Source organism: Camelus bactrianus, chromosome 29 (genome assembly GCF_048773025.1).
Source record: "Camelus bactrianus isolate YW-2024 breed Bactrian camel chromosome 29, ASM4877302v1, whole genome shotgun sequence".
NCBI classification, from domain to species: Eukaryota; Metazoa; Chordata; class Mammalia; order Artiodactyla; family Camelidae; genus Camelus; species Camelus bactrianus.
The window spans coordinates 20,307,387-20,334,693 of NC_133567.1; the positions used below are offsets into that span (position 1 = coordinate 20,307,387).

The window sequence follows — 27,307 nt, forward strand, 5'->3', positions numbered from 1 at the left end:
TGAGATACAAGGACTAGTCTATGGTCCTTAAAATGTGTACTCTTCTTGAAATAACACGTCTGGCATCATAGTGTATATAGTCTTACCATTATAATCCAAAAGGCATTGCACAGATAAAATTGTCCCAACCACAGCAGGCCCAAGGAAGCAGGTTATTTGGCTCCTTGTATTTGCAGTGATTGCTTCTCTTAGTTTGCTCAGAAGATGGGGTGTCGTCACCAGTGTGTTACAAATGAAAGCCTTCCCTAGGATCGATGACATCAACTGTAGGGCCAGTTCTCAGAACTCACAATCAGCCAGAACTTTGTCTCCATTCTTCTAAAGAATGATACCATTGAGTATCTGATTTGAACACCTTGATTTTTCTAGCGAAAGATGCTTTTGATTTCTTGATTTATAAAAAAGTCAGAAATTAGCTTTTTGGTTCTTCATTGTCTGTCACTTTAAAATAAAAATCTTGCCAATTACATGGTGATAAGTGTTGATTTTTAACCAAATAGAAATTTCCAGGCATTTGCAGAAATGTCATCAGAGTCCTCCTTAAACCTCTAAATAAACATGGTCCCACTTCTTTGGCAAAGCTGCTAAAATCAGGCAAAGCTGCTAAAATCAGTGTAAGCAAATTGAAGTAAGACAGATAGAAGGTCAAATATCTCATTCCTTCCAATTAAAACCATTTCAAGCTTCCTACCTCAAATGAGCAAGAAGTACAATCTTTTTCTAGGGGCCTCAGCTGCCCCCTGTAATTGTCCTTCAGTAACTCGGAGTTTTTTCAGTCCAAAGAGGTCATTCTGCTTTCAAATGCGTAACTGAAAGTAGAATGAAGAATCATCTAGTGCACTGGGTGGTCTAGTGCTCAGATCTGGTTTTGGCAGTGCTGCAAACTGGTTGTGAGTGGTTCCGGTGGCTGCAAAGACCTCGGTTCCTGGTGCATTGCTCTTGGCTTTCCAGAGGGGCAGTTTTAAAAGCTACAGTCACATCTGCAGCCATTGTTCCCAACCACAAAGTTCAGATCCTTTGGTTGGGGGTTACGGAGGGGTCAGGTTCTAGCCTCAGCCACACACTATACTAGGACAAAATCTGCTCCCTGGTGTGGTGTCCATGTCACCATTCCAGACTTCCCTGATACAATGGTGAGTACACTCTTGGGGGCCTTTGATATCCTTTCCTACCAGCTGACTTCCATCCATGAGAGAGGTTTCAATTATGCTAAACCTCAGGATGGAAGTGAGGTGAGATCCAGTGCCCCTGACACCTCCCCAGACATGACTGTTCAAGAAGGGGGTTCTGGAAGGATGGCCTTTGTTAAGCCACCGAGTACTCTGGTTATCACCTGCATGAGTGATAGATTTGTCTAACTGCCTTGTCTTTGCATAATAAAGAGCAACCACCATGGTGATTCCTTCCCCAGCAGTGTTGGGTATCTTTTAACTCTATTTAGTCTCTGGAGCTGACTTATTTTAAATGGCAACTCCTTTCACTAAAAAAAAAAAAAATAATAATAATAGTAAAATTCAGACTCCGCATACCAAGACTTTCTTAGTTAATAGTTCATTGTTTGTGGACTTTGATTTAAAAATGACAGAAATTTACAAACACAAAGCACTGGTCCTCATGGGTGGAATCTTCAGGATACCCAATACAATTTTAGGTTTTGACATAACATAGGTTGGAATTGCAGATAGAGTGTTTAATTTTGGAACAATGTACCACAGAATCATCTCTTTTAAGAGTTGGAAAGAAACTTTATTAAAAAAACAAAAAACTGGCTAGCAATAGAGGGCTACTCTGCCTCTGGATCTCTTGCCTGACCAATCATGGCTGTGTAAAGTGTGTGAAAGGAAAATCAAAATGATGTTGGTGTTGCTAAGAGTCTCTAAAATGGAGCCGGGAGGCCATTAAAGAAGTATGATTTATGCATGTCTTAGCCTAGATGAAATCTGACCTTTTGACTACTTATTCTCTTAACACATGCATCCAGAACACCTGCCCAGTGTTCCAGAAACTCAAGATACTTATGGGACACTTACCCTAAAATAACTCATGACAACCTGCCCCATAAGGACAAATATTTCCATCGGGATCAATGACAATTCTGGAACAAACTTGTGGATTTTGCCTGAATAAGCCCCTGACTCTTTCTCTCCCCTGGGACACTGTTTCAGTTTTACCCAAATCTGTGTCTCCTAAATTGCAATTCTTTTTTTTAGTATTTTTTTAACTTTATTTTTTTGGGGGGAAGGTAATTAGTTTCATTGATTTATTTTAATGGAGGGACTAGGGACTGAACCCAGGACCTCATGCATGCTGAGCACGTGCTCTACCACTGAGCTATACCCTCCCCTCTGAATTGCAATTCTTAAGACCTCAAAGAAAGCTCTTTGTTCTTTGCAGTCTTGATACTGATTACTGTTGGACAAATGGTTGGTATGAACTCAAGCAGTTAGGCAGACTGCTTTATGCCTCTCATTCTTAAAGAATAAGTAAATAAATAGCTTGAATAACAGCATCCCCATTTAAATTAGACAAATTTTACTATGTAAAAATTGCAGTCTTCCATGATACATCTATAAGATAAATAAAATGTATTCTGAGTTCCATTCACATACATTCACCTGCTTTTAAGGTGCAAGATCAAAGTGCATAGAGTAACCATAATTATTATAGAGCTTACTATGTGTCAGGCATTATTCTGAGGACCTTACTAACATTAACTCATTTAATCTTCACAACAGTACCATGAAGTAGGTACTGTCATTATCCTTGCTTTCCCCACATGAATTTAGGTGTAGAGAGAAGTAATTTGACCAATGTCACCCAGCTGGTGACGAGCTGGAACTGCAGACCCATGCATAATCTGGCCTCAGAGTATATGATATTGACTTTTATAAACATTAATCATTAATTAATTCAATATTTTATGAGCACCAATTCAGTTAAAGGTATTGGCTAAACCCTGTAGGAAATTTAAAGAATAATATGTGATCCCTGCCTTCAAGAAACTCATATGTTGGTTGTCACTTTAACTAGAAAGCTGTACCTGTGTGTGGTTACTGTCATTAACCTGAACCCACCACCCAGACCGTGGTGTTATGTCCTGGGGTTTTATGCTAGAACTACAGGCATAAGGAGTTGAGCGGGATCTTAAACTCAGTTGAGTCTCTTCATTTTACAGATTTGAAAACTGAAGCACAGAGCAGTGTCTTGAGCAAGACCATAAGGTTAATGATAAAGTGCAACTGGAAAGGCAGTTTCTTGTCTCTCAATCAGTAAAATATGTTCATGAAAATGTACGTAAGTCATATTTATGCAAGCTTAATCATATTTTAAACCCCTAAGTGGAGATTTCTGTTTAAGGAGTCAGTAGTAAAGCATTTCATGTAGACAATTATCATTTTACAAAGTGAATAATAACCATCAGTCACCATGCCAAACTAGGGCTTTGTAAATCTTGGTATTCATATACTGGATTTGGTGAAATTAAAAAAAAAAAAGAAAGAATTTAGGTTGTCTTATCAGCTTGGGCAAACTCAACAAAAATTCTATGGGTAAGATGGTGAATAACACTGACAGGAAAATGTTCAATGTTTTGGGCTCCATACGGAGTTATCAGATTGGTATTTCAAACCAACAGCAGCTAGATCAGGGTCCAAAGTTTAAACTCTGATAAAATAATTATAGCAGCGAACACTTACAGAACATGTACTATGGGGCCAGGATTATGTTCTAAGGACATAGTAAATATGGCCTGATTTAATTCCCACAACAATTTGATGGAGTTTACACTATTATCTCCAGTTTGTAGGTGAGGACAGGGGACTATAGGGACATTAAGTAAATTGCCTCCAACTACAGGCCTGGGAAACCTGGGAAGCAGAATTATTTAGACTGATATTTCTCATTCATGATGCTCACACTCTCTTTGGAGAAGACTGTGGAAACTGGAAACTGGAAATAGATGCTAAAAATTACCTTTGAAAGCTCAACAGTGGTATAAAAATGAGCACACTACTCATTTAGGCCCTGTGCTCAACATTTTATTTAAATAAGCACATAGGAAATATGCTAGACATTAGGGGGAGCATCCAAATGAATATTGTTTATATTATCATATTCTATTGTTTATATGATTATATTATTTATATGATTATATTGTTTACATATTCTATTATGTTTATAATTCTCATGTTCAAGAGTTCTTAGCAAAATAGAAATGATACAATAGGAACACAGATAGCTGTAAAGCAAGCCAGGTGGGCTAAGTTCTATGAGCATAAAAAATTGTGATGAGAATTTAGAGAAACTTTCAGTCCCCGGAAGCTAAGGGGGATTTGTCAAGGATTCATGGCAAGGGTGGTATTTGAACCAGGTCTGTGAGAGTGGTCAAAATCTAGACAGAGCTGAGGTGGGTCCCTCAGGTTGCAAGGACAGCGTGAACAAAGGCATGTCCATGAATAACCAAGTTATCCTGTTGATTGGAGCAAAGATTGTGTGTAAAGAAGTGGGAGAGGAGATAAAACTGGAAAGCTAGCATGAAGTCAGAGAGGAGAGCGTTGTAAATGACTCACTAAGGAATAGAGACTTCATTCAAGAGGCAAAAAAGCTTTGTTGCAGGGAGAGCACATGATCAAAATTAGATTTTTACAAAGAATAATCTGACAGTGATTAGAGAGAACAGAGAGGCCAAAAGCCAGGTAAGAAAGGTCTAGGGAAGCAGCCACTACAGAGCAGAACAGAGTGGTAGTACCAGGAAGGGAGAGGAGGCTGATAAAAAGATACTATAGGAAATTGTCTGTAGGAAATAGCTTGACTATAGTGAAAAAAGAGGGAAGAGAGGAGAAGAGGGGGAAGAGATGACCTGTGCTTCAGGTAAATGGTAATGTCTTTAGTGGAAGTTGTGGAGGACAAGAAGTACAGTTATGAGAGCAGAGATGTTACATTTAGTTTAAGACACATTGATTCTGATGGGCCAATAAGAGACCCAGATAGAAATTTACATATTCATTCATAGTGTGAGCATTTACTGAATGCCTATTGCGTCAACGTCCCTTCAACAAACCCTTGGGATAGATCATAATCACTACAGGAGGACTTTTTTTTTAAATTGCTCTCTCCTGTTCAGGAGACCATACTAAAGTATCATATTCAAATCTAACTCTATAAAATATTTCCAAGCCAACACTGTTGAAAAGTGAGCTCCTTCTTCTGAATTCCTGTACATTTAACTCTCTGTACCACTCACTGGGTGTTTAACACATACAATTTTATTCTAAATATACATATTTATTTATTTCTCCCGTAATGTCAAGTTTTCAATCATATCATACGTGGGCAGAGAACAGGCATCATTTTAATATTCTTTGAATCTCTCATGGTACTTCATTCACAGTAGGAAAATTCAGTAAAGCTTTGATTGTTAGACAGGGAGATTTTTTTGCCTTTTCTCTTCTAGGATAAGGATCCACCTTTTCTTAGCCTTGTAGAACAGAAGGATCAGTAACATTTCACATCCAGAACACATGGCCACCGTAAAGGGAGCCACGGAAGCTAAGTCGGCGTGGGTTTGCGAGAAGGAAAGCTGAATAATGGCAAGGGCTAAGAAACTATTCACTACCCCGCTTTCGATTGAAACAGTTTTACAAACAGGAAGAGGCAGCATAGAGATTTTAGCAAAAAAGAACCCAAACAACAAACCCAAAGCAGGAACGAAGACACTCAGTAGAAGCACTTCTAGGTTAACTGCTTTTAGAAAGCTCAATCCCATTCTGAAAGTCAAGTAAACCCCTATAAACATTAAAATCAAACTCAGAGGTCTAACTATTCTCTCCAGGAAGTTTGCTTTTTCAGGCAGTCTGTGTTTGATGACTATTCCCACAGATATAGGTGTAAGTATGAAAAGGAGGGTTGACATAATTTTAAAGACAGGACTATGAAGGGTACCTGATAACCCTAACAGCCTGCTGTATATGTACGAATTGGCAGGCATCATTATCAGGGCCAATAACGTTGACATGCAAGTCATCAAAATGGCCAAAGTGACATCTCCTTCTAGTAGCAGAGCAAAGAGATAGCCCCCACCCCCTCCTGGGCACGTGCAGGTCATTACAAATCCAAAAGCCTGTGCCTCAGGCAATGCCAAAATCTGCGTCAAAAGAAATCCACAAAACGGCATGAGAAAAAACTGTGTAATTGTCGCGAGAATTATTGGCAAAGGTCTCTTCCACACTGTTTGAAACACCTGTAATTCAATCTTGCAACCAAACGCACATTTATTTAACAGTATCATTGGTAGAAAAAGCATTAGGATATTCCTATCAATATGGTTTGATGCCTGGAAAAGACCGTCTGGTCTTGGTCTGAGTACTCTGACTTTGACATTCTTTACTTCAATGAGTCTTTCCCGCCTACCTTTGGATACCCATAGTTGAACGGTCAGATTTGTCTCTCCGTCTTCATCTGTCACCAGGTTTATGGTAAAGTCTGTAACATCCGAGAAGGTCTTGGTCACATTCACCACTTGCAGGATTTTGGGATCTTCGAGTTGCACAAAGAGGAAGCTGGAGTTTGGCTGTTTCTCTCTGTAATTTGACCTGACAACGATGGTTTCTTCAGTCTGTGTGAAAAAAAATATTTCAGTCTTTTCTCTGTTCAGGAAACTGAGAAATGATTTCCTTGCTTCTCCGAGAGTCACAAATGACAAAAGCAGGACAATTAAAAGTTCTCTGATCATTCTGAAAGCTTAAATAAATCACCAATGCAAAACATTAAAAAAAAAAAATCCAAAAACTAAAGAACATTCTTCGTACAGGTGTTCCGGTGACGGTCTGAGGTTGTTTTGTAACAGCTGTTTTTGTGGAATCAAAGTCCAGTAGGAGGGACTCATACTTTTCTAACAAATACAAAGCCATCTACCGAGTGACACAACCGGTCTAACCCACAGTTACGAAATGTAAAAGCCATAGCAGGTTCAATTTTTCACAGCAGAAACCTAACCTCTTTCCCCCTGACTTCCTCATTTCTGCTACTGGAAAAATAGCCTCTTATTTACCTTAATTAAAAGCCTGAGTGTCATCATTTTTGACTTCTTTCTTCCTAAGGAACACCTACATTTGAAGCAGATAGGATCCAAAAATTTTAAATAGATATCGAGGAGACCTGCAGGTGGGTGTTAACTCTTTTACTCATTCTGGTCAAAGGGAAATACGAATTTAGTGAACACGTGTGCTGGGGCCCTGAGCCAGGAGCTGGGGACACCACTGTAATCTAGCCAGATGTCTCATCCCTCCTGGAGCGCAGTTGAGTGGCCCCTTATCATTAATCAGGAAACTGCAGAGCCCATGAACTGGCCTTGCAGCATCCTTAGGCTAGTAAGAGTTTTCCCACTACTCTAAGCAGTGACGGCATATGCAAGGCAAAATCTGAAACTGTTTTTGGTGTCCTTAGGTAGAAAAACAGCTTCCTGGGTGGTTACCAGATAGCTTAGCAACCTTGGGCAAGCAGATAGGTGGATCCAAGGCCAAAGATACAGCCTCGTTAAGGGGCCACGGCTGCTAGACACTTGGCCCCTGACACACGGGGCAATGGAAGACCACTGGGACTAATTCTAATCTCTTATTCCTTTCTTGTAACATTATTTTCTCTTCACAGTTAGAGGCAAGGATATTCAATGGACCCAACTTAGGTCATATGCCTGTGGCTTAGCTATCAGGAATAAGGAAAAGTATCAGGCCTTTTGCACTTCTGCCCAGACTCACAAACCCTTTTCATTTCCTGAACAAGAGGAGGTGGTTCTGATGCTAAGCACAAACAAAACAAAACAAAACAAAACAAAACAAAACAAAACTCCACTGTAATATATATCTAATACAGAGTCCACAGATCTAATGGTCTCTGAATCTATAACCATTTCAGCCTTTCCTTCCTGTAGCCATGACACAATCTGTGTCAAATGCAACAGTGACAGTTACATATTAAGCATTTTAGGTCATAAAATATTGGTTCCTCAAAAATTGCCAAGCAATTTTTATTGGATATTCTTGTAAGTTTTAAAAAATTTGATTTATGTAGGTTAACTTTTTAAATGCAATAGACTTAATATTCCATAAATTTTATCTCTATATATTATATTAAGGAAAACAAGATACACTGTAACAATGCTGAAAATAGGGCGAGGAAGAAATGTTTCTGTGCTATCTCAGTTAAATTCCCACAGGGAACTTCCCTAGTTTAAAAGAGAAAAACTAAACGGACACAAGAACTTTCTGAAACCAAAGCTATCTTGACAGTTGTGTGTGACCAAATATCTGAATTCACAATTTTTGTAACCCAGGTCAAAGAGGTGAGGAATGTACATTTGGTTTTCCGCCGATTCCTCTGTCTGTGGTCGTACCTTCTCCAGTTTCTCCAAGTTTTCTCCTGAAAACTGCCTGAAAACCTGACACATCTGGGAAAAATCTGACAATCTATCACTCGTGTGTATTTACTGGCTGATTACACTAAACTGAAGTTCATTTATATCCAGGTGTAGTTACAATTATTTGTCTGAATTTAAAACTTTTTTCTCTTTGTGGGTTTTCTATTTACAATTTCAATTGTCTGCAAGCAGGTGGAAAGATACTAAGGTGGGGCGGTTTCATCAAACTCTACAATTGTATTAAGTAGACTCAACTGAGGACCCTAAAAGCCTGAGAAAGTTGTCTGATTTCAGTGTAATTTGGAAATCAGACACTAGAGGGACTTCCCCTCTTGCCGGCGATCGTGTTCTCTTTTGGTGACTGCTCGTGCTGGAGCCCCTGGTCCCAAGAGCCCCCAAGAAGGCTGATACCCATACCTCTTCCAGACTAGTCTGCTCCGCTGTCTAGGACCAGATGCCTGATGACATAAGCCCTTCCCTGCTTCGTCTCTAATCACAGAACTCTTGTTCATTCTCCTTAGGTGTACTCGGTCTCTGCCATCCTGACCTCCCCTCTTCTCAACCCCCATTGGTATTTTTTCTGGCATATTTAGCTTCAGTTCAATTCATGAGACGTGTGTTACTCATCTGTGTGCAAGTTATTTATGACAGATGCTCGGGTATTAGTTGGTATTAAAAGTTTCTGGTTTTATTTTTATTTCTGGGAATATATTTAAGGACTATTTCTACTTCTGGTCTTAAGAGTTTCTGCTGTAAGAGCTACTGGAACATAGCTACACTTAGAATCTACTCATTTGGCAGTTGCCACATTGCTTTGTGTTATAGTTTTAAGCATGTATATGGCTCTTCACTGTATCCACCATGGCAGTCAGAATCCAGTCCTTCCATTTATTAGCTACTCGCATAAGTAGGTTAATAAATGAATGCATAAGTAACTGACAGAAGTCAGAAGTTACCCCCATTCTTTGTATGAAAATAATATGAAGAAAGAATCAGAGATGAAATGAACATTCTGAGTTTATTCCTTTAATTAAGCCTAAAGCCACTATCCTTGTCTATCACAAAACAGAAAAGGGACAAACAGCAAATAAATAATTTGTATCCCTTCTCTATAGCAGTACTTTGTTGAGTACAGATGGCATACATCAGACTGGAGCACTAATTTTAATGTGTTGGTTGGTAAAAGGTCATTCCTTTTGGCATGTGTTTTGCTTTGGTATTTACAAAGAGCCTGTAATGAAATTGAGCTATCCCATTTTCCTTCTCATATGTAAAAGATTCATACAGACAAAAAAGGTGAATACCACTGGAGGGGGTTTTTATCAGAGATGTGCCCCAAAGTGCTAAGATGACAAGAAAAACGTTTCCCCTTCCTATGCCTGAGATTCTTCATTCACAAACTTAGAAGAGTTTATGAGACGACCTCCAAGTTTCTATGAATCATGTACACCCATCATTTACACACCATGATGTAGGCAGATACTAAGGCCATCCATCCTGGCCTTAGGATGCTAGGCTTGGTCATGTGACTTGCTTAAAACAGAAGTGAAACATGTATCTTCTAAGAGTCATCTCTTTCTTCCTTTGCCATGAGAAAGGCAATGTCCCCAAAGGGGGTCATGGCTTCAGCTTAGATTCTGGAGTAAAGATGACATGGAGCAGAGTCACAGCCAGTCAACAGCTGACATCAACCAAATGAGAAACACACCTTTGTTGCTGTTACTCCAGCATAACCTAAAAGAGGCTAATTAGATACAAGAATTTGCTAATAATTAAACATCAGTTCATTGTTAAACTTTAAAACACTCAAATTCAATTTAATAAAACACTGATAAATTATGACATAATGGAAATAAAAAGCAACTTTTACAAATAAAAAATATATAGCATTTGTAGTAAAAGAAATTAACACTGAATTTTCTTCATGAGTCCTGGCTCGAATCCTTGAACGACTATTCCAAGTAGGAATCAATGTTTTTTAAAAACTGTTCTTCATCATTAAGATATTCCAAGATGATATTTCCACCATTATGTAAAGGACAATCCTCCTTAGCAATCCAGGTCTCCAAAATATGATCCAAGGGCAAGGCTTCTCCTGAGGTAACGTGACATAACCTCAATTTCTGTGAAGAGAGAAGTAAAGGATACTGTAATAGATACATACGCTTATGGAGTGTTCTAAAACTTCTAGGGGAAAGCTACAACCTGTTGTTACCTGAGCCGTTGACTTGTTATTGTCATTTCTAAGGCTGGCTAACGAGGCCGCGGCATCTATGACCTTCCCGATGCTCCATCGCTGGCAAAAGAACATTGGCCTGCTCTTCTCCTTACTCCCCTTAGGGAAGAAAACCTGAAAGTAAATTCTTTCTGCCTGGAAAAACAAGAAGTTAATGTACAGATGATGTACATGAACTAGACATCTGTTTTTATCTGGTGACATACCTTCCTCTCTTCTCCTGGTGTCAGAGAAGGACTACCCTCTAATGATACAGCTTTTAGTGGGAAGACCGATCAATCACGGCCACCTAAATGCACGCGCAGAGGACCTAAGACCCTGCAGGATCATTTGGGCAAAAACAGGCGTGTGACCTACATTAGGCCAATCAAGGTCTTCTCCTGGGATTTTACATTCAAAAGCTGAGGGCAGGGAGGAACAATATCTTTTCAGAGTTTTTTTTTAAGTCTTGCTGAATTAAACCGGGAGTTGTCTGCAGCTATCCCTCATGCGTCTCAGCCACTCCTGAACCAATGTGGAAAAATGTCCCCAAATGAAAAAGAATGAGTCTAACACACAGAGAAGTCAAGGAAACAGATGACCTCTTTCAGCAGCATTTAAGTCCTGAAATCAGTGATCCTCTGAGACCAGATGAATGTATCACTGCCCATTATATGAGGGAAAAAATTATTTTGAGTAAGTTAGTTTCTGTCACTTGCAATTTAAAGATTCTTGGTACATGTATCTTCTTTTCACCTGAAAGACCTTACTACATATTTAGAGACAGCAAGGTTTTTGAAAACAAAGAAACTTAAAAAAAAAAAATTAGACAAGGACCATATCAACACAAGAGAAAGATTCAGAGACGGTTCCTGATTCTATACCCTATATGCTTCCTTTATATTGCATTTTCTTGCTAAATTGACAAATGTAGGAAACAAAAAAGGAGCAAAGGTGTTTGGCTTCTGATCTCTGCTTCCTAAAATTGCTTTTTAAAAATGCTGCCTTTACAGACCAATTCCTGCTACAATAAACATTTTGGCATAACTGGAGCATCCCTAAGTTGTAGAGAAAGATCACAATAATTTTAAGAAATAATAGATTCAACACAATTTTCATCTTAGCACTAAGGAGTTTAGATTTGTTAAAGACCAGTGGAGTGCATTATTACAGATAACAAGTATTGAAAACAAGAAACCATTGGAAATTCAAGCTTTGAGCCAACTCTGTAACCTCACAGTCCCTGCTCCAAAAACACAGTAATAAGAGCATAAATGGGAAAAGTTTAAAAGATATACAGGCACCTAAAAATAAAAAAGGTAAAAATGTCTGAGGATCAAAAATGAAACAGAAACGCAAAGGGATAGCAGGTAGGCTGAGCGACAGGCCTCTGGGCTCCAGGCGAGGAAGCGGTGGTCCGGAGCTCAGCCTGTGGGTGGATGGGAAGGTAACAGTGCCTTGTGGTGGTGGAGCACATGGGTCCCACCCACTGCCTGGAAGCGGGAGCTGATCTGCGACATGCGCTCCAGGAAAGGAGGCTTAAGAAGATACTGCTGAGTGTTGACTCAGGCTATTACTTATAGAAAACATTATTTAGGGAGCACAGAAATAGAAATAGATATAGAAAAGCACAGATATAACCTCTGACAATGAACAAAGCCAAAGCCTTCCAGCTCAGTAAACGGATCTGTAATCATCTAAAAAGCTCTGTAGGGCAGAAGGACAAACTGCCAATCTCAAACGTGGATTTGGAATGGAGGTCGTGGGTACGTGGGCCTGTGGAAGAAAACGCGAGACTGCTAGGCAGGGAGAGGGGAGTGAGAACAGCGAGAAGACACAGAAAGCGCCTTCTGCTCCAGGTGAACATGCAGAATCTGTACACCGAAACTTCAACACAAATCCAAAGTTAACTTGTAATGGACAGATGAAACTAACCAAACTTGAAAATGACATTTAAAATAGTTATTCAGGGTGTACAGTGAGATGAATCAAAGAATAATATCCATAAAAAAGGAACAAGAAGTTACAAAACCAAAACATGCTGAAATGAAACAAGACAAGCTATGAAGATCCAACTAGAAATAAAAAAATTCTAAAATACTGTTTCTGAAATAAGAAATTCAAACACAACCAATTTCTATAATCTTCAACAAAAAGGTTTAATTGATTGGAAGATGGATTTGAAGACGTCATCTAGAATGCAGCACAGACATAAAGAGAGAAATTATAAATCCCCAAAATCTGTGTAAACAAGAAGAGTTTCAGAAGAGAAGGGAAGCAATATTCAGAAAGAAAATGACAAAAATCTTCCAAAAGTAAGAGATAAATCACAATATAAAATGTACCTCAAGGGCCAAACTGGGTAATTAAAACGAATCCATACCTAGAAACATTGTACGGCAACTGGAAAATATGATAGATAAAATCTTAAAAGCTACAGGAAAAAAAAAAAAGACAGGTTACCCATAAAGCAACAATAATAAGGCTGACAACAGATGTTTCCCCAACAATAGATAAAAGGGGCCAATAAACAGTATATTAAAAGAGTTGAGAGAGTCTAATATAGAAAATTTAGCACAAGTGAGGAAAATAAGGGTAGTATCAGATAAAAGAGACCAAAAGAGTTTATCAACAAAGACTCTTAATGAATGAACTACTAAAGAAAGTACTTTAGCCAAAATAAAAGTGAGTCCTAAGGGAAAAAGAAACTCAAAAAATATATTGGTAGGGGGGAGGGTATAGCGCAGTGGTAGAGTGTATGCCTAACATACACAGGGTCCTGGGTTCAATCCCCAGTACCTCCATTAAAATAAGTAATGGAACCTTATTACCTCCTCCCCAAAAGTCTATAAATAATAAAGGTAATTTTCATTAAAAAATGATAATTTTAAAAATATATATTGGTAAACTTAAATAGCAGTCGACTTAAAAATAATAATGTGTGAACAAAGATGATGAGACAGGAGATATTCAACTGCAGAAAGTGTGTCAACCTCCTTGTTTTATTCAAGCAATTTCAGATTTTGAGAGAAAAACTGGACTTAATTATATACGGTAAAAATGTTAAATGTAAGGACATGCCTGTTAGCACCATTATTATAAAACATTATATTGGAGATTACAGATAATGTAGTTAAGAAAATGGAATAACTGGTATAATTACTGAAAAATAAAATCTAAAGCTGTTTGTCAGTGGGATGTGACTGTACACTTAGGAAATCAAAGGCAAAAAAAAAATCAACTTCTAAAATAAAAGAATTTGGTGACATGATTGAGTAAGATGAACATACAGAAATCAAGACCTTTTTCCTCAGTATTAACAGTAAGTGCCTGGAAATAGAGGTAAAGGGAAATATTTTGTTGACACAAAAAAAGATGAAAATAAGTGAAGAATAAGACTTACATGAAGAAAAATATAAAATGTTACAGAAGGCAATAAAACATGATCTAAACAAAAGACATATAAAGTTCTTAGATAGGAAGATGATATGATAAAAATATTTCTTTCAAAATTAATATATATCATATAATGCAAATTTAGAGAATCCTTTAGAAATGATCCTCAGTCAGGACTTGCTAATAGATGCTGCTGGGAAATTGAATTTTACTTCACCTAACTTCACAGAAAATCACTTGACAATGTATTGAGGAAGTTTTGCATCAGTGTGTTGCACCTGGTGGTTAGGGAGGGAGCCAGAATCCCCAGGACAAAGAGGAAGAGGCCAACAGGGTATAAAATCCTCCTGAGAATGGTAAATCAGGCTTCTCACGACTGGCAGAATTCTCACTTCCTGCAGGCACTATTATTCACGGCTTACATCCCTGTGGGAAACTCTGAAAGATGTGAGAAGCCACATTTCTGTTTAAGACCATGCTGTGTTCTCTCCTGCTTTTTCTAATGATTTCTCTCAGTTTCTCCATTGTTACCTTTCAGTATCTTTCTACATTCTTTAACAGTATCTGCTGGAGTCTGTCACTTACAACCTTGTCGCATTATGAGAACCATGAAAATCCCAAGATAGATTTTTTAAAAATCTGTATATAATAATCATAAAGTTCATATGGAAGAATAAAGAAAAAAACTAAGAAAACATATGGAAAAATATGAGTGGGACTTACATTATCATATATTAGAACATTCTATAAAACTACTGCATCAAATCAATTTGGTATTAACATATGAGTAAAATAAAATAGGTAAGTGGAATAAAATAGGAAATCCAAAACCAGATCTAGTAAAAATAAATTTTAAATTTATCATGGCTGTGGTATTTGGTAAGATACGCTGAAAACAAATTCCAGACCGATTAAAAACATGAAAAAATTAAAACCCTAAGAAAACCAAAACAGAAATGCAAGAAAAGACAGACCTGAGAAAAATTCAGAACACTGACATGTCAAGGAGGTACATAAGGAAAATCAAGATATTTGATAGATTTTGAAAAAAAGTTTCCAAAGCGGATTGATGATAAAGGATTAATATCTATTCTACTCCAAGAGTTTCCACAAGCTGACCAAGCAAAATAAAAATGAAATAAAAATGAAAATAACACCCCCAAAGAAATATGATCAAAGGATATGCATAGACAATCCAGGGAAGAGCAATAACACAGGGCCAATGAACATACTAAAAGATGCTCAAACTGAACAGTAGTCAAAGAAATGCAAAGTAAAGCAATTAGGAGATATCCTTTCACAGACATTAAGCTGGAATTCATTAAAAAAGATGATAAATAGCTACTGGAAACCAGGGAAGGGGGGGTACTCTCACGTACGGCCACAAGAGGCAGTATATAAACAGGGTAGGATGGCTGGCTCTGACCACGTGAGCAATCTTAACACTTCAGATTACCCATCTGTGAAACGAGGATGATAATGTATCACAGGAGACTTGTGACTATTAAGGGAGATAAAAAAATCCAGAGCCACAACTATGCTTGGCATACTATAATCAGTCAATAAAAGTTGACTATTATAATTATTGATGGTAGAAATGTAAATTGTTATAATTCCTTTGTAAAGAAGCTTGGCAACATCTATTAAGATTTAAGACACATACCCTTTGACCCAGCAGACATACTCCAGGGAATTTATCTCACAGAAACAGAAAAGCAGACCCAGGCAACTTAACGCAGTAGCCAAAACTGGAAACAAAGTGAATGCTCATCAGCAGGAAAAAGGCAATGTCGCTCACCACAGATCTACATCACGGAATACTGTCGGGCTTTTAAAGAAAGTGATTTACAGCCATACCAGCTCCCTTGGGGCGATATCTGTTAGGCACTAATGAGGAGAATGCATAGAGATAAAAGGACATACAATCTACCTGAAACCTGCTTTATTTTTACTTATAGCCTTAATCACTATTCAACATTAATAGTATTATGTTTAATAGCTATCTCACTCCCACTGGGATATGAACTCCATGTGGGCAGGGACTTTGTTTTATTTACTGCAGTATCCCCAGGGCTTTAAACGTAGCAGGTATTCAAACAAAGTGTTGATAGGCTAAATGAATACGATGCCATTTTTATAAAAGAATGACCCCAAAACACTCTTTATGCCCTCTCATCCATATGCAAGAAGACACTTTTATTTATATAAAGTTAAACACACATATACACACACACATCTCTGCGTGCACATATATAAATATAAATACATATAATATGCAAGAATATGTATGTATAATCACATCAATATTAATGCAGGGGATGCAAGGGAAAAAGTGTTCAGTGTGTTGAGAACTTGGTTTCTGAGCCTGTTTGCCTGGTTTCAATGCACAGTTCTCCACTTACTAGCTCTGTGTTACCAGCAAGTTACTTCACCGTTCTGTGCCTCAGTTTCTCAATAATTAGGCAGAGAAGACAGTACATATTTCACAAGTGTGTTGTGAAGATTAAATGTGTTGGAAGAGGGCCTGGAACAAAGTACGTGCAATAGGAGTTTTTACTATTATGTTTTAAGTAATAAAAAAATTGCAAAGCAATGCAAATAATATTATTAGACACTTTAGGGCAGGCCTTCACAACTGTGCCACTATAAACATTTGGGGCCAGAAAATTCTTTCTTGTGGGTGCTGTCCTGTGCACCGTGGTATGTCTAGCAGCATCTTTAGCCTCTTCCCACTAGACACCAGTAGCCCTCCCATGACTAGCTGTGACACCCAAGTGTCTCCAGACATTGTCAGATGTCCCCTAGGGGGCAAAACCACCCTCAGTTGAGAACCAGTGCTTTGGTGGGATGGACACGGGCACAGGAGGGTGTTTAATTTTTTCCTTTACACAGCTTTTAAAAGTTACCCTTGTTAAAAGTAGGTAGTATCTGCAATTTCAAAAACATTGAAAAAGACTACAAAAAGGAAAAATGTTAAGGATAATCGCTAAAAGAAGACTATAATCAATGGTTTCTAAGTCAGCAGAATAAAAAAATATAGAAAATTCAATCAGTACAAAAGATGACATGGAAGAGAAATAATCAAACACGTATAATAACAAAAAACATGAGATGGAAGAAATACGTTCAAAGGCATCAGTGATCATAAACAGAAATGGGTTCAACTCACCTATAAAAGAGAGATACTATCAAATTGGATTAAAAAAACAAAGTCCAGCTATATGCTGCTTACAAGAAACACCCTAAAACAAAACAACACAGAAAACTTGAATATAGAGGGATAAAAAAAGACATAATAGTTAAGTATTCACCAAAAGAAAGCTAGTAAAACAATATTATTATAATTCAAAATAGGATTTAAGGCAAAATTCATAAAGAAGATATAACAATGAAGAAATTCAATGCACTGGTAATATATAACTCAGCAAAACTGTTACAATTACAAGAAAAAAACTGACAAAACTATAGTTACAGTGGGAGATTTCAGTATCATCTTTCAGAAACTGATAGATCAAGCACACCCAAAATAGTAAGTGTGCACGCACGCACACACACACACACACACACGCACATGCACAGACTTTGCAAATGATAAAAGAAATAGGACAAAATATAAATCATTGGTACATTTGGGTAATTGATATGAAAAAGATTTTTGACTATTCTTGTAACTTTTCTGTGTTTGAAACTGTATCAAAGTAAAGTTTAAAAAAATTACAACCAAATAAGTAGGTTGGAAATAAGTTCATTCAATGTGAGAAGCTGGGGCAAAAAAAAAATCTAAACAAAGTAGAAAAAAGGAAACAATAATAGAAGAGCAAAGTTAGTGAAGCAGAAAGCAAGGAAATAATAGAGAGGTCAATAAAACCAAAACAGTTCTTTGAAAAAACTAAAATATAAATTAAAAAAATAAACACAAACCTCTAGCAAGACTATCGCAAAGAAAAGTACAAATGAAAAATATTAAGAAAGATTTACTAAAGACACAGTAGAGATTTAGGAATGTAAGAGTAACTGGAACAACTTTATAAGAATAAACTGAAGAATCTACACTGAACAAAAATTAAGAAAAATATTATTTACCAAAATATATTTCAGAATAAATACATCATCCAAATAAAACAAGAACTATTTAACACACTGAAATAGTATTCAAAATTTTCCCCTCAAAAAAGGCAACAAGTCCAAAGATTATAACAACTATTGCCAAACTTCCAAGAACAAACAATAACCATTTCAAAGAACAAAAGAGGGAAAGCTACTCAACTAATTTTATAAGTATAATCTTGCTAACTAATATCAAGAAAAAACACAAAATAATATATTAGTAAATCTGTTTAGAAGTACATTTTAAAAGGATTATATACCAGAGTCAAGTAGTTTATCCCAGAATATGTGGGTGATTCAACAACAGAAAAACTGATCGATGGAATTTATCACAGTATAAGGAAAAAAATTCAACATAATTATCATACTTGATGGAGGAAAAAAAACTTATAGCAAAATTTAATACTCATTCTTAATACAAATTCCTAACAAATTAGAACTAGAAATACTGTTAACCCAATGAAGGTTACTATCAGGAAGCTTCAGCAAATACAATATTTAATGATGAAACTTTAGAATCTTTTGCATTAAAAGTCAGAAACGTGATGAAGATGCCTGCAGTCACTCATATTACTCAACACTGTTGTGGAGATTTAAGCCAATGCACCAACACAAATAATAATAATGAGAAGGTAGAAGAGTAAGAGAAAAGAAAATCTGAAAAAAAAACCCAAAAACACAAAACCATCATTTACAGATGTGACTACACAGAAAATATTCCAGAAAAATCTACAAACGATGGGAAACTGGACAGAAGGATATTATGCAACCACCAGCAATAACCAATTAGGAAAATGTTAATTAAAAAAATTATCATTTACAATGGCAGCAAAAATTATGCAGAGCCTAAGAATAAGCCTAAGGAAAGATACATAAATATGTGCGGTAAGCATTACAGAATGTTACTTAAAGACATAAAAGAAGACCTAGATAAAAGTGGAAAGATAGACCAGACATAAATGGGAAGACTAACATTTTAAAGATATCAACTGTCTCAAGCTTAAAATTCAGCACAATTCCTATGAAAATCGCTATTTCACAGGACAAGACAAAATGATTCTAAAATTTTTACAGAAGAATAAATGAGCAAGAATAGACAGAATTGAAACCAAAGAATGAGGCAGACAGACTTGTCCTACTTCTTATAAAGCTATGATAATTAAGACAGTTTGATATTGATGCAAAGAGAAATGAACGGACCAAAGGAACTGAATTGAGATCCTCAGACCCCAAATGTACAGGACAGCCTGGTGTGACACAGAGGTGTCATTACAAGGATGAGCCCTTCAATATCTTATGTTATGATAATAGGTAATCCGCTGGGAGGTAAAGGAGAAAGAAATCTCTACCACTACTTACTTATAATTAAATTTGAGATGGCAATAAAGAGCAAAACAAAATGTAAACCAAAATAAAACTTTTAAACTTTTAAAGGAAAATGCAAGAAAATAACTTATTTGTGAAATATTTTGAAGTATAATCTTTAGGAAATCATTAATAAACTTCAGTGCATTAAAATTTTAAAAGTCTGGATCACTAAAAAGATCAAAACCAAAGTGAAGACAGAGAGAAGGTATGTGTGATACATTTAATCAAAAAAAAAAAAAAAGATTAGAATTCAGAATATACAGACTCTTAAAACCTATTAAAAAGTTCCAAAACTTCCAACAGAAAGAAATGGGCAAAAGATATGAACAATCAATTCACAAAAGAAAGTCAAATAGCCAGTAAATACATGCAAAGGAGCTGAACCTCACTAATCACGGGGAAATTCAACTTTGAAACCTCAGTGAGGTATCATTTCACATCTATCAGACGGGTAACGATGAATAATACCCAGCGTTGGCCAGAAACACTGAAACTCTCAGACACGACAGGAAGGAGATACATCAGTACCACTACTGGCAATAAAAAAAAGCTGACAATATCCAGGACAGCTGAAGATGGGCAAACCCCATGATCCAGTTTTTCTATTTCTAGGAATGTTCCCTAGAGTAGCATTTTTCAATCTGATGGGTCTCAATCCTTCAGGGGTTATAAAATCAACAATTAAAAACAACAGAATAAAAAATATCAGTATATACACATACTTTTAAGGCTAAGTGTCACTTACTAAAACTGTATTAAGTAATTTATGTATATATATTCATGTGCTGGGTTCTTATATAAAATGTAGTTGATAATATGGAATTTTAATGAAACTGCTCTAGGGAAATGTTCCCACATGTACACAAGGATGTTCACTGTCAGTTTATAACAGCAAACAACTTGGGAAAATATCTGAATTGTGTTCATTAAGAGAATAGATAAACTGCGATATATTTATACTATGGAAAAATGGGAGCCAACAAAAAGAATGAACTAGACGAAACGTATCAACATGGATGTTAAAAAGAGAAAAGTGAAAAAAAAAAGGTTGAAGAAGGATACATATGGTTCACTGCCGCTTCTATAAATTGGGAAAAACTCACAGAACTATGTATTTTTTGTGCAGACTTACCCCATGGAATGTTAGGAATGATACGTATTAGGCTGAGGTTAGCTGTTACTTGATGGGAGAGCAGAGTAAAAAGGGGCTCCAATTCTATTTGGAAATTTTTTGTTTTTCAAAATCTCTAAGACCAACCTGTGGCAATGATTTATCTCCATCCGCGTGCATCTTCAATTTCATCAGTGCCACTTTTGCAGCCGTTTCACTATTTTTTGCACCTTTCCGCCGTTTACTTGCTGTCTCTCCTGTCTTGGAATCTAAGAAATAAGTATAAGCAGATATGCACATAAGAACTTTATTTTTCAGAGTTTTATTATTATTATTTATAAAATATGGCCCTAAACATACATGAACTACGCATAATAGAGATACATAGAAACTGCACTCAGTTTGTAGGCATTATATTTACATGATCAATGGAAACATAGCATTGAGTTGCCCTAAGCAATTTCCACACCAAAAAACTCATTGTTAGGTGCTTATTTCCAACTTAAACCTATTTAATCCAAAGCAATCACTTATACTTTTACAGAGAACTTTAAGATTTGGTTATAGGAGATTTTAATAAAAGTACTATCCTTCATATACAATGAAATGTAGCTGAACTAACATGTTGGCAGAGAGACGGGTCTGAGTCATACATTCTTTTCTCATACCTCAGATTACCACCAGCATTCATGGGACAGCTCACTAAGCTTAAACTCTAGTCTTTGAAGAGTGTAAACTGCTACTTCAGCCCCATAAATACTATTTCCAGCCATGATGGTTAACCAGCTGATATGTGATACAGCAAAAGAGAACATTATTAGGGTATTTCCATAGAATTTCCAAATTTTTATTGGTTAGGTAAGCCTTGTGAGAAATACTGTCACAAGAATGTCATCAAAACCTATAGCAATTTGTAAATGTCAGGACCATTAACAATACCTTCCACAACGGGCAAGCCGCCACAAGGGGCAGGAGTTCTGGAACTCACAGAGTACACAGCAGGGAGGAAAAACAGAACAAGCCGTCCAGATACTTGCCAATAATGTCTTTCACAAGTTTCTGAGTGGCAGCCATGCGAGGCTTAGGGATTTCCAGTTTTTCACATTCATGATCTGACTGATGACGGTGTCTGTGGGCAACGGAAGAGTGACATTAGTTCATGTATTTGCATGTGACTTAAACAGACAGACAGCTTGAATGATTTCAGGGATCACCTCAGGCAAAAATTCTTCTCACAATAAGGACACACCACTGGCACGAGCTCTCTTCCAGCACAGTCCTTGAAGGAGCATGGGTAAGATGTGTGTGTATCTGACTTCAGTCTCTCATTTATTACAGTCACCTGAAAACGTAAAAAGGGGGACACGGGTCTGTATATCACGTTTAAAGCAACTCAACAAATCTATTCTGAATATTCATAACGTTGCTTAAACTTATGAGTTACTTACACACTCTTACATAGATTATAATAAATGTTTGTGTGAGAAATGACTACTGTGCTGACTGCTCTACATTTTCAGTTTTCCTGCTGAGGTATATTTATCTTCTAAGTCAAGTTAAAATGACTGTTCAGTTACTCTTCATAATTTTAGTCTTCTACTTTGGAATGTACTACACAAAGATGCCCCCATAGTCATATGCCTAGGTAACCAGCTCATCACCCCTTCAAATGACAAGTCATATCTACTTTCTACACTAATCTCAGAGGCTTAAATATATGTAAAAGAATACTTAAAATTATGTTTATCCATGATACAGAAGGTTAAAGACAGTTTTCACAATGATATACTATTCTTTATTCTGTATTTGATACTATATTGTCAGCAAATATTACATTAGAGGAAAAAGAGATCTTATACGATTAAAAAAAATCCAGATTACTCAGGCTATTGAGTATTAAGTAAGTAGGTTTCTAGAGTTGAATAAACTCAGTTGATCCTTGAACAACTCAGAGGCTGGGGTACAAATCTTCCATGCAGTTGAAGTATAACTTCACAGTCAGCCCTTTACAGCCACAGTTCCATAGCTGCAGATTCAATGCATGGTATAGTACTGGAGTACATATTCGGTGAAAAAAAATTCACATATAAGTGGACCCACACAGTTCAAAGCCATGTTGTTCAAGAGTCAACTGTAATTGCTTGAAATCTATAACCAAAGGGCATTCCTCTATATAAATGATAGTTACATCTTGTTGGAATTAACTTCTTAACTATTTTTCCAAATTTGTTCCAATGGTCTAAAGGTAGATGATTTTCATTTCACTTCTTAATTATAATTGAGAAACATTCTATGAGAGACATTCACAAAAAATCAAATGATATCATAAGAAAAAGGAAAGCACAGGGAAGATTTACCAGCTGTGTAAGAAACACCAATATGTTTATTATGTGACTATATAGGAGTATTTCTTTCCAATTAACCCTGCATAATATGTTCATCTTTATTTCCCGCAAATAAATCACCTAAACTTCAAAGGGTCAGATTTTGACTGAAGCTCATTTAACCTTAATTTTCTATAGCTGAGAGAACAGACATAAAAATCTATCAGTGTCTGATAAATGGTGAACAGGAATAAATATCAACTGGAAAACATGAGGTAAATGCTTCTTTCCAAATGGAGTGAATTTATTTATTTATCCTGCTGATCTCTAACCCCAGGGAGGTGGAGCAACTTCTCTGAGTACAAATTTGAAAAAATCCCATTAGGCACAGTGGGCTCAGCTTTCCCTTTTTCTCCTCTTGGAACTGAATGAACTTCCCTCAAAGAGGAAGCTAAACTGGTGCAGCACGGCTGTGACTGGCGAACACATCTGCCGGGTTCAGGATTTCCTTTGCAGACCCACTTGGCTCTAAACTAAGCTTCATCATTTGGTTGACCCTTTATCAGTAGTAAAGATGACATTTTGGCTTCTCTCCAACAGCCCTTTTTAATCTCTTGATTTGGTCAGAATTAAGGTGAGGATTTTGTTGGACTACAGATTTGTTCCTGGGGATCTAGGGCTAGCTGAGTCAGAACAATTTACCTTACCACAGAATCCTAACACCAGGTACCAGTGAAAATGAACACAACAGTGAAGCAAAATTGGAAGGAGCAGATGACCAGGATGTTAATTTCATGATACATTTACAAATACAGAGCCTCAAGCTCTAAGTCGGCTACTTAAACAGAACTGAACTATAAAGGAATAAGAATGATAAGAATAACAATTTATAAATACAAGTAGACCCATTTATCTTGAAAACAAACTGAGAAAAACAATATAAAGTAAGATCCTCTATACATAATCAGTTTAGTATGCTGAATTTTACTCTGTGGTACACTGGTTTTAAGTTGAATCAAATTCTGTGCAAAAATACATAAATATAAACATGTTTTATCAGGAGAACTATTGACATACCTCAGGACAGCCATGTGACTCCCTGCTCCTGTGTTCAAGGCTTAAATAATTTTAAAACAGTGTTTATTTAAAAGCAATCAAATAATATACTTAAAATAACTGAAGTAATTTGAGATATTTTAATGGTTAGTATTCTTAAGAGTAATTGTACTCACGCTACAGTAACAACTCTGCATGTAAGAATAAATTGAAATGATATATGAGAGAGCATCTATAGTCTCAAGTTTTAAAACCCAATTATTTAACTTCAATATGAGTAAAAACAATTCACCACTCTCAGTTACCTTTACTTTGAGTGCTTGAAGTTGTGTAAAAATACAAAGAATCTTTTGATTCCTTTTATTTCTCGAAAATAATCAGTACTAAAATGTCAAAGGGGTGCTCTACTTCTCAATGATTTTAAAATATGCATTATTTTTATTTATTTCTAATAAACCTTTCTGAACCACCTCCTGAAAAGAATTTATTCTCTCAGTCCTCTATTTAATAAATTAACTGCCTGATACTTGAAAGTTTAGTTGAAAATACATTTTCCTAAGTTCTTGTTTGGTCCTAGGTTTTACTTTGCATGTGATTTATCTGCAAAAGACATGTGATATCCAATTTAAGAAATGTATAGGTTGGGAAAACTGGATTTTTTTTTTTACCATATTCTTTATATTGTGGATATGTTCTCTCCTTGCGATTAAAAGACATAAATACAACTTTTATATAAAAATCACACACATAACCCCATTTCTGGAAGTTTAAAGACAAACCACATATATGCACAAGTAATCAGAGCCTATGACTAGTTTCTTTGGTTGTTTTTCCCCAAATGATTACTGTAACTAATATCGGGTATCAATGACTAAAGTAAAAACCATTTAAAAATCATTCTGTTTTTCAGAAATAAATCTCATATTATAAACACTAAAATTAATCCCAAATTCTGTATAAAAACTTAACTTACCAAAATATTCCTGAACAACCATCACATACAAATGGAAGAAAATCTAAAATTGAGGGAAAATGTTATATGTTCTGGTCAGTATCTGATTCTGATATAGTTTCCTTACGTAAAAAGAATCTTAAAAGTACTGAACCATGGCTATAGGAGAACTTTCCCTTTTGAACAATATCCTAGTGTAGCCAGCCGTGGTTAAAACAAAAGCCATCACAATCTCAAACACTCTGAAAGTAACTAGATTATCAGGAGATATATGTTACTTGTAGCAGGATGCTAAAAAAAAAAAAGTAGTCCTGTAGGGGTTTTGCTTGTTTGTTTGTTTCCTATATTTACTAGGTGTTGTTTCTCAAGGCTGTATATTGCAATAATTCTGCATTTGAAGCGACAATCCTGGGTTTCAATTTTGCTTCCCCTGTTTACTAATTTAGCAATGCTAGGCAAGTTACTTAACAGTAGAGCTTTGGAGATGTATATATATATACACACACACACACACATACATAATATATATATACATACATACATACACACACACATACACACACACATTCTAGTGCTTCCGGAACCTGCCTGTTCCAGACGTTCCTAAGACCTGTGCCACACGACGAATGGCAATTAGATTGCGTTACGTGTATCACAAGGTCTCTCGTGCAGTGGAGAGAGAACATCACCTTACTGATGCTCTAAAATGCAGTTAACTATCCTGTAAGCTTTTCTGTGGAAAAAGCTTTATTTTATACACTTTCATGGCCCCAGCACCACAAGAGGCGCCCAATAAATGTTCGCTGAATCGTTGATAATCAGAATCAAAGGATGACAGGGCTGAGTGAGCCTAATGATCAACTGGAGGAAAAACTAAGGGCCTTCTCGCTAGAAGCTCCCCTCCTGAGCAGCCCGCGAAAACCAGGTTAAAAACTATCTCACCCAACTCCGTAACAGCTAAGTAACAGATAAGGAAACAAAAAGTTTGGTAAAGACAAGTGGCTTGCCCAAGGTCGCAGTGGCAGGACCAGAGGGGAACTCTCCCGACTCCCAGACCGAAGCGTCCTCCCTCCCCGCGCTCATCAGAAAGGAGTGAGCGAGTTCTTGGCAAGGAGCCCTCGAAAACCAAAGTTAACACTGCAAGGTATGTTTTCAGGAAACGCGTGTCCCTTTCAAGGAGACCATAAGCCTCTTGCAAAGCCTCACCAATACAGCTCACTGTCTAGCCAGGAGGGACACGCTCGCCCCGCCTCCTCGGACTCCGCCTCGCCCCAAGGCCTTCCCTCCTCGCGCTACCGTGGAGGCAGAGCGAGACCCGGGTCTCCCGCGGCGCGGGCTAAAGGCCCCTGCATCACCTCGCTGCCGGCAGTGCTCCACCTGGCAGTGCTGCCCAATGTTCAACTCCGCCATCTCTCTGCGCCTCGAGCGGCCGGCGGGGCCGGAGGGCGCGGCGAGGACGCGCGCGCGCGGGCGCGCGCGACGCCTGCCGGGAGTGGGGCGGGCCCGGGGGCGGAGCCGGGGCGGGGCCTGCAGGTGGAGGCGGGGCGCGGGCTGAAAGCGGTCTGGCCGCTTTGAGAGTAGGGAGCGCTGATTAGGCGCGATCTGGCCGCGTAGTGAGGCTGCCGGAAGAAAGGGCTGTTGGTTGGTTTGTTTTTTTGTCCCGGGCAGAAATGCTGTTGCTCAGTCTTTAGGAAAATACCCACTGCCTTTCTGGGAGATTGAGTGCTTAGGGTCCCTCTGTGCCGCAACCGGCATCCTGACGGCCTCAGAAGGATATTTTTTTTTTTAATTAATGTAACTCCGTAATTCTAGGAACCAACACAGTTTGGCACAAGTATTGGCAAGAATCAAGTGAAGGAGACCGACACCGGTTCAATTCCTGACTCGTCCTACACCAGTGTTACCTGATTGTCTAGTTTAAAGCAAATGCTCCTTGCAAGGCGGTCAGGCTTTTTTAAAAGTAAAGATTTCTTTTTCTTTTTTTTAAATTCTGGTAGGAAAAAAAGTCTCTAGCAAGTTGAGGTCGCGAGTCTGTACTGAGCCGCATAGGGTTCCTCCGTTCCGAAAACCCTGACTCATTTAAAACACTATTTGAGGAGAGCTTGGGGTGATTCCACTGGGATGTAGGGAGTTTCACGTGCTTGATGAGCCACTTCAAAGGTACTGAGAAAGGAGAGGCTATTCTAGGTGGTGTGCAAATGGCTGCCATTCCACTGATGTGACACCAGACATGACTCAGAGTGGATGAGTGATGATCAAAGCTGTGCTAATGACTGGAACTGTAACAGTATCCCGTGCCTTCTGTATAACTTTGACTATTTCCAAATCAGTATTCACTGAGAAAAGGGGAAAAGTGGGATTGGGA

At 37.5% G+C, this 27,307-nt stretch overlaps 2 protein-coding genes across 3 annotated transcripts; both read right to left on the minus strand.

Annotated features, from left to right (window-relative positions):
* Window positions 1-126: 126 nt before the first annotated feature.
* On the minus strand, window positions 127-9,256 carry SLC10A5 (solute carrier family 10 member 5). The gene has a single exon (XM_045514213.2). It carries the CDS (start codon window positions 6,728-6,730, stop codon window positions 5,417-5,419), a length of 1,314 nt encoding a protein of 437 aa, XP_045370169.1. The 5' UTR covers window positions 6,731-9,256; the 3' UTR covers window positions 127-5,416.
* A 156-nt stretch (window positions 9,257-9,412) lies between these two features.
* On the minus strand, window positions 9,413-26,425 carry ZFAND1 (zinc finger AN1-type containing 1). 2 transcript variants are annotated; one of them, XM_010951802.3, is made up of 8 exons: window positions 26,298-26,425; window positions 24,964-25,006; window positions 24,012-24,051; window positions 21,825-21,952; window positions 21,648-21,739; window positions 20,758-20,879; window positions 10,629-10,748; window positions 9,413-10,536 (listed from the first exon to the last, which is right to left on the minus strand). In XM_010951802.3, exons 1-8 carry the CDS (start codon window positions 26,350-26,352, stop codon window positions 10,366-10,368), a joined length of 771 nt encoding a protein of 256 aa, XP_010950104.1. In that variant the 5' UTR covers window positions 26,353-26,425; the 3' UTR covers window positions 9,413-10,365. The 2 variants fall into 2 exon arrangements, with proteins under 2 accessions (XP_010950104.1, XP_010950096.1); XM_010951794.3 differs by having other exon boundaries at window positions 10,629-10,784.
* Window positions 26,426-27,307: the final 882 nt, after the last annotated feature.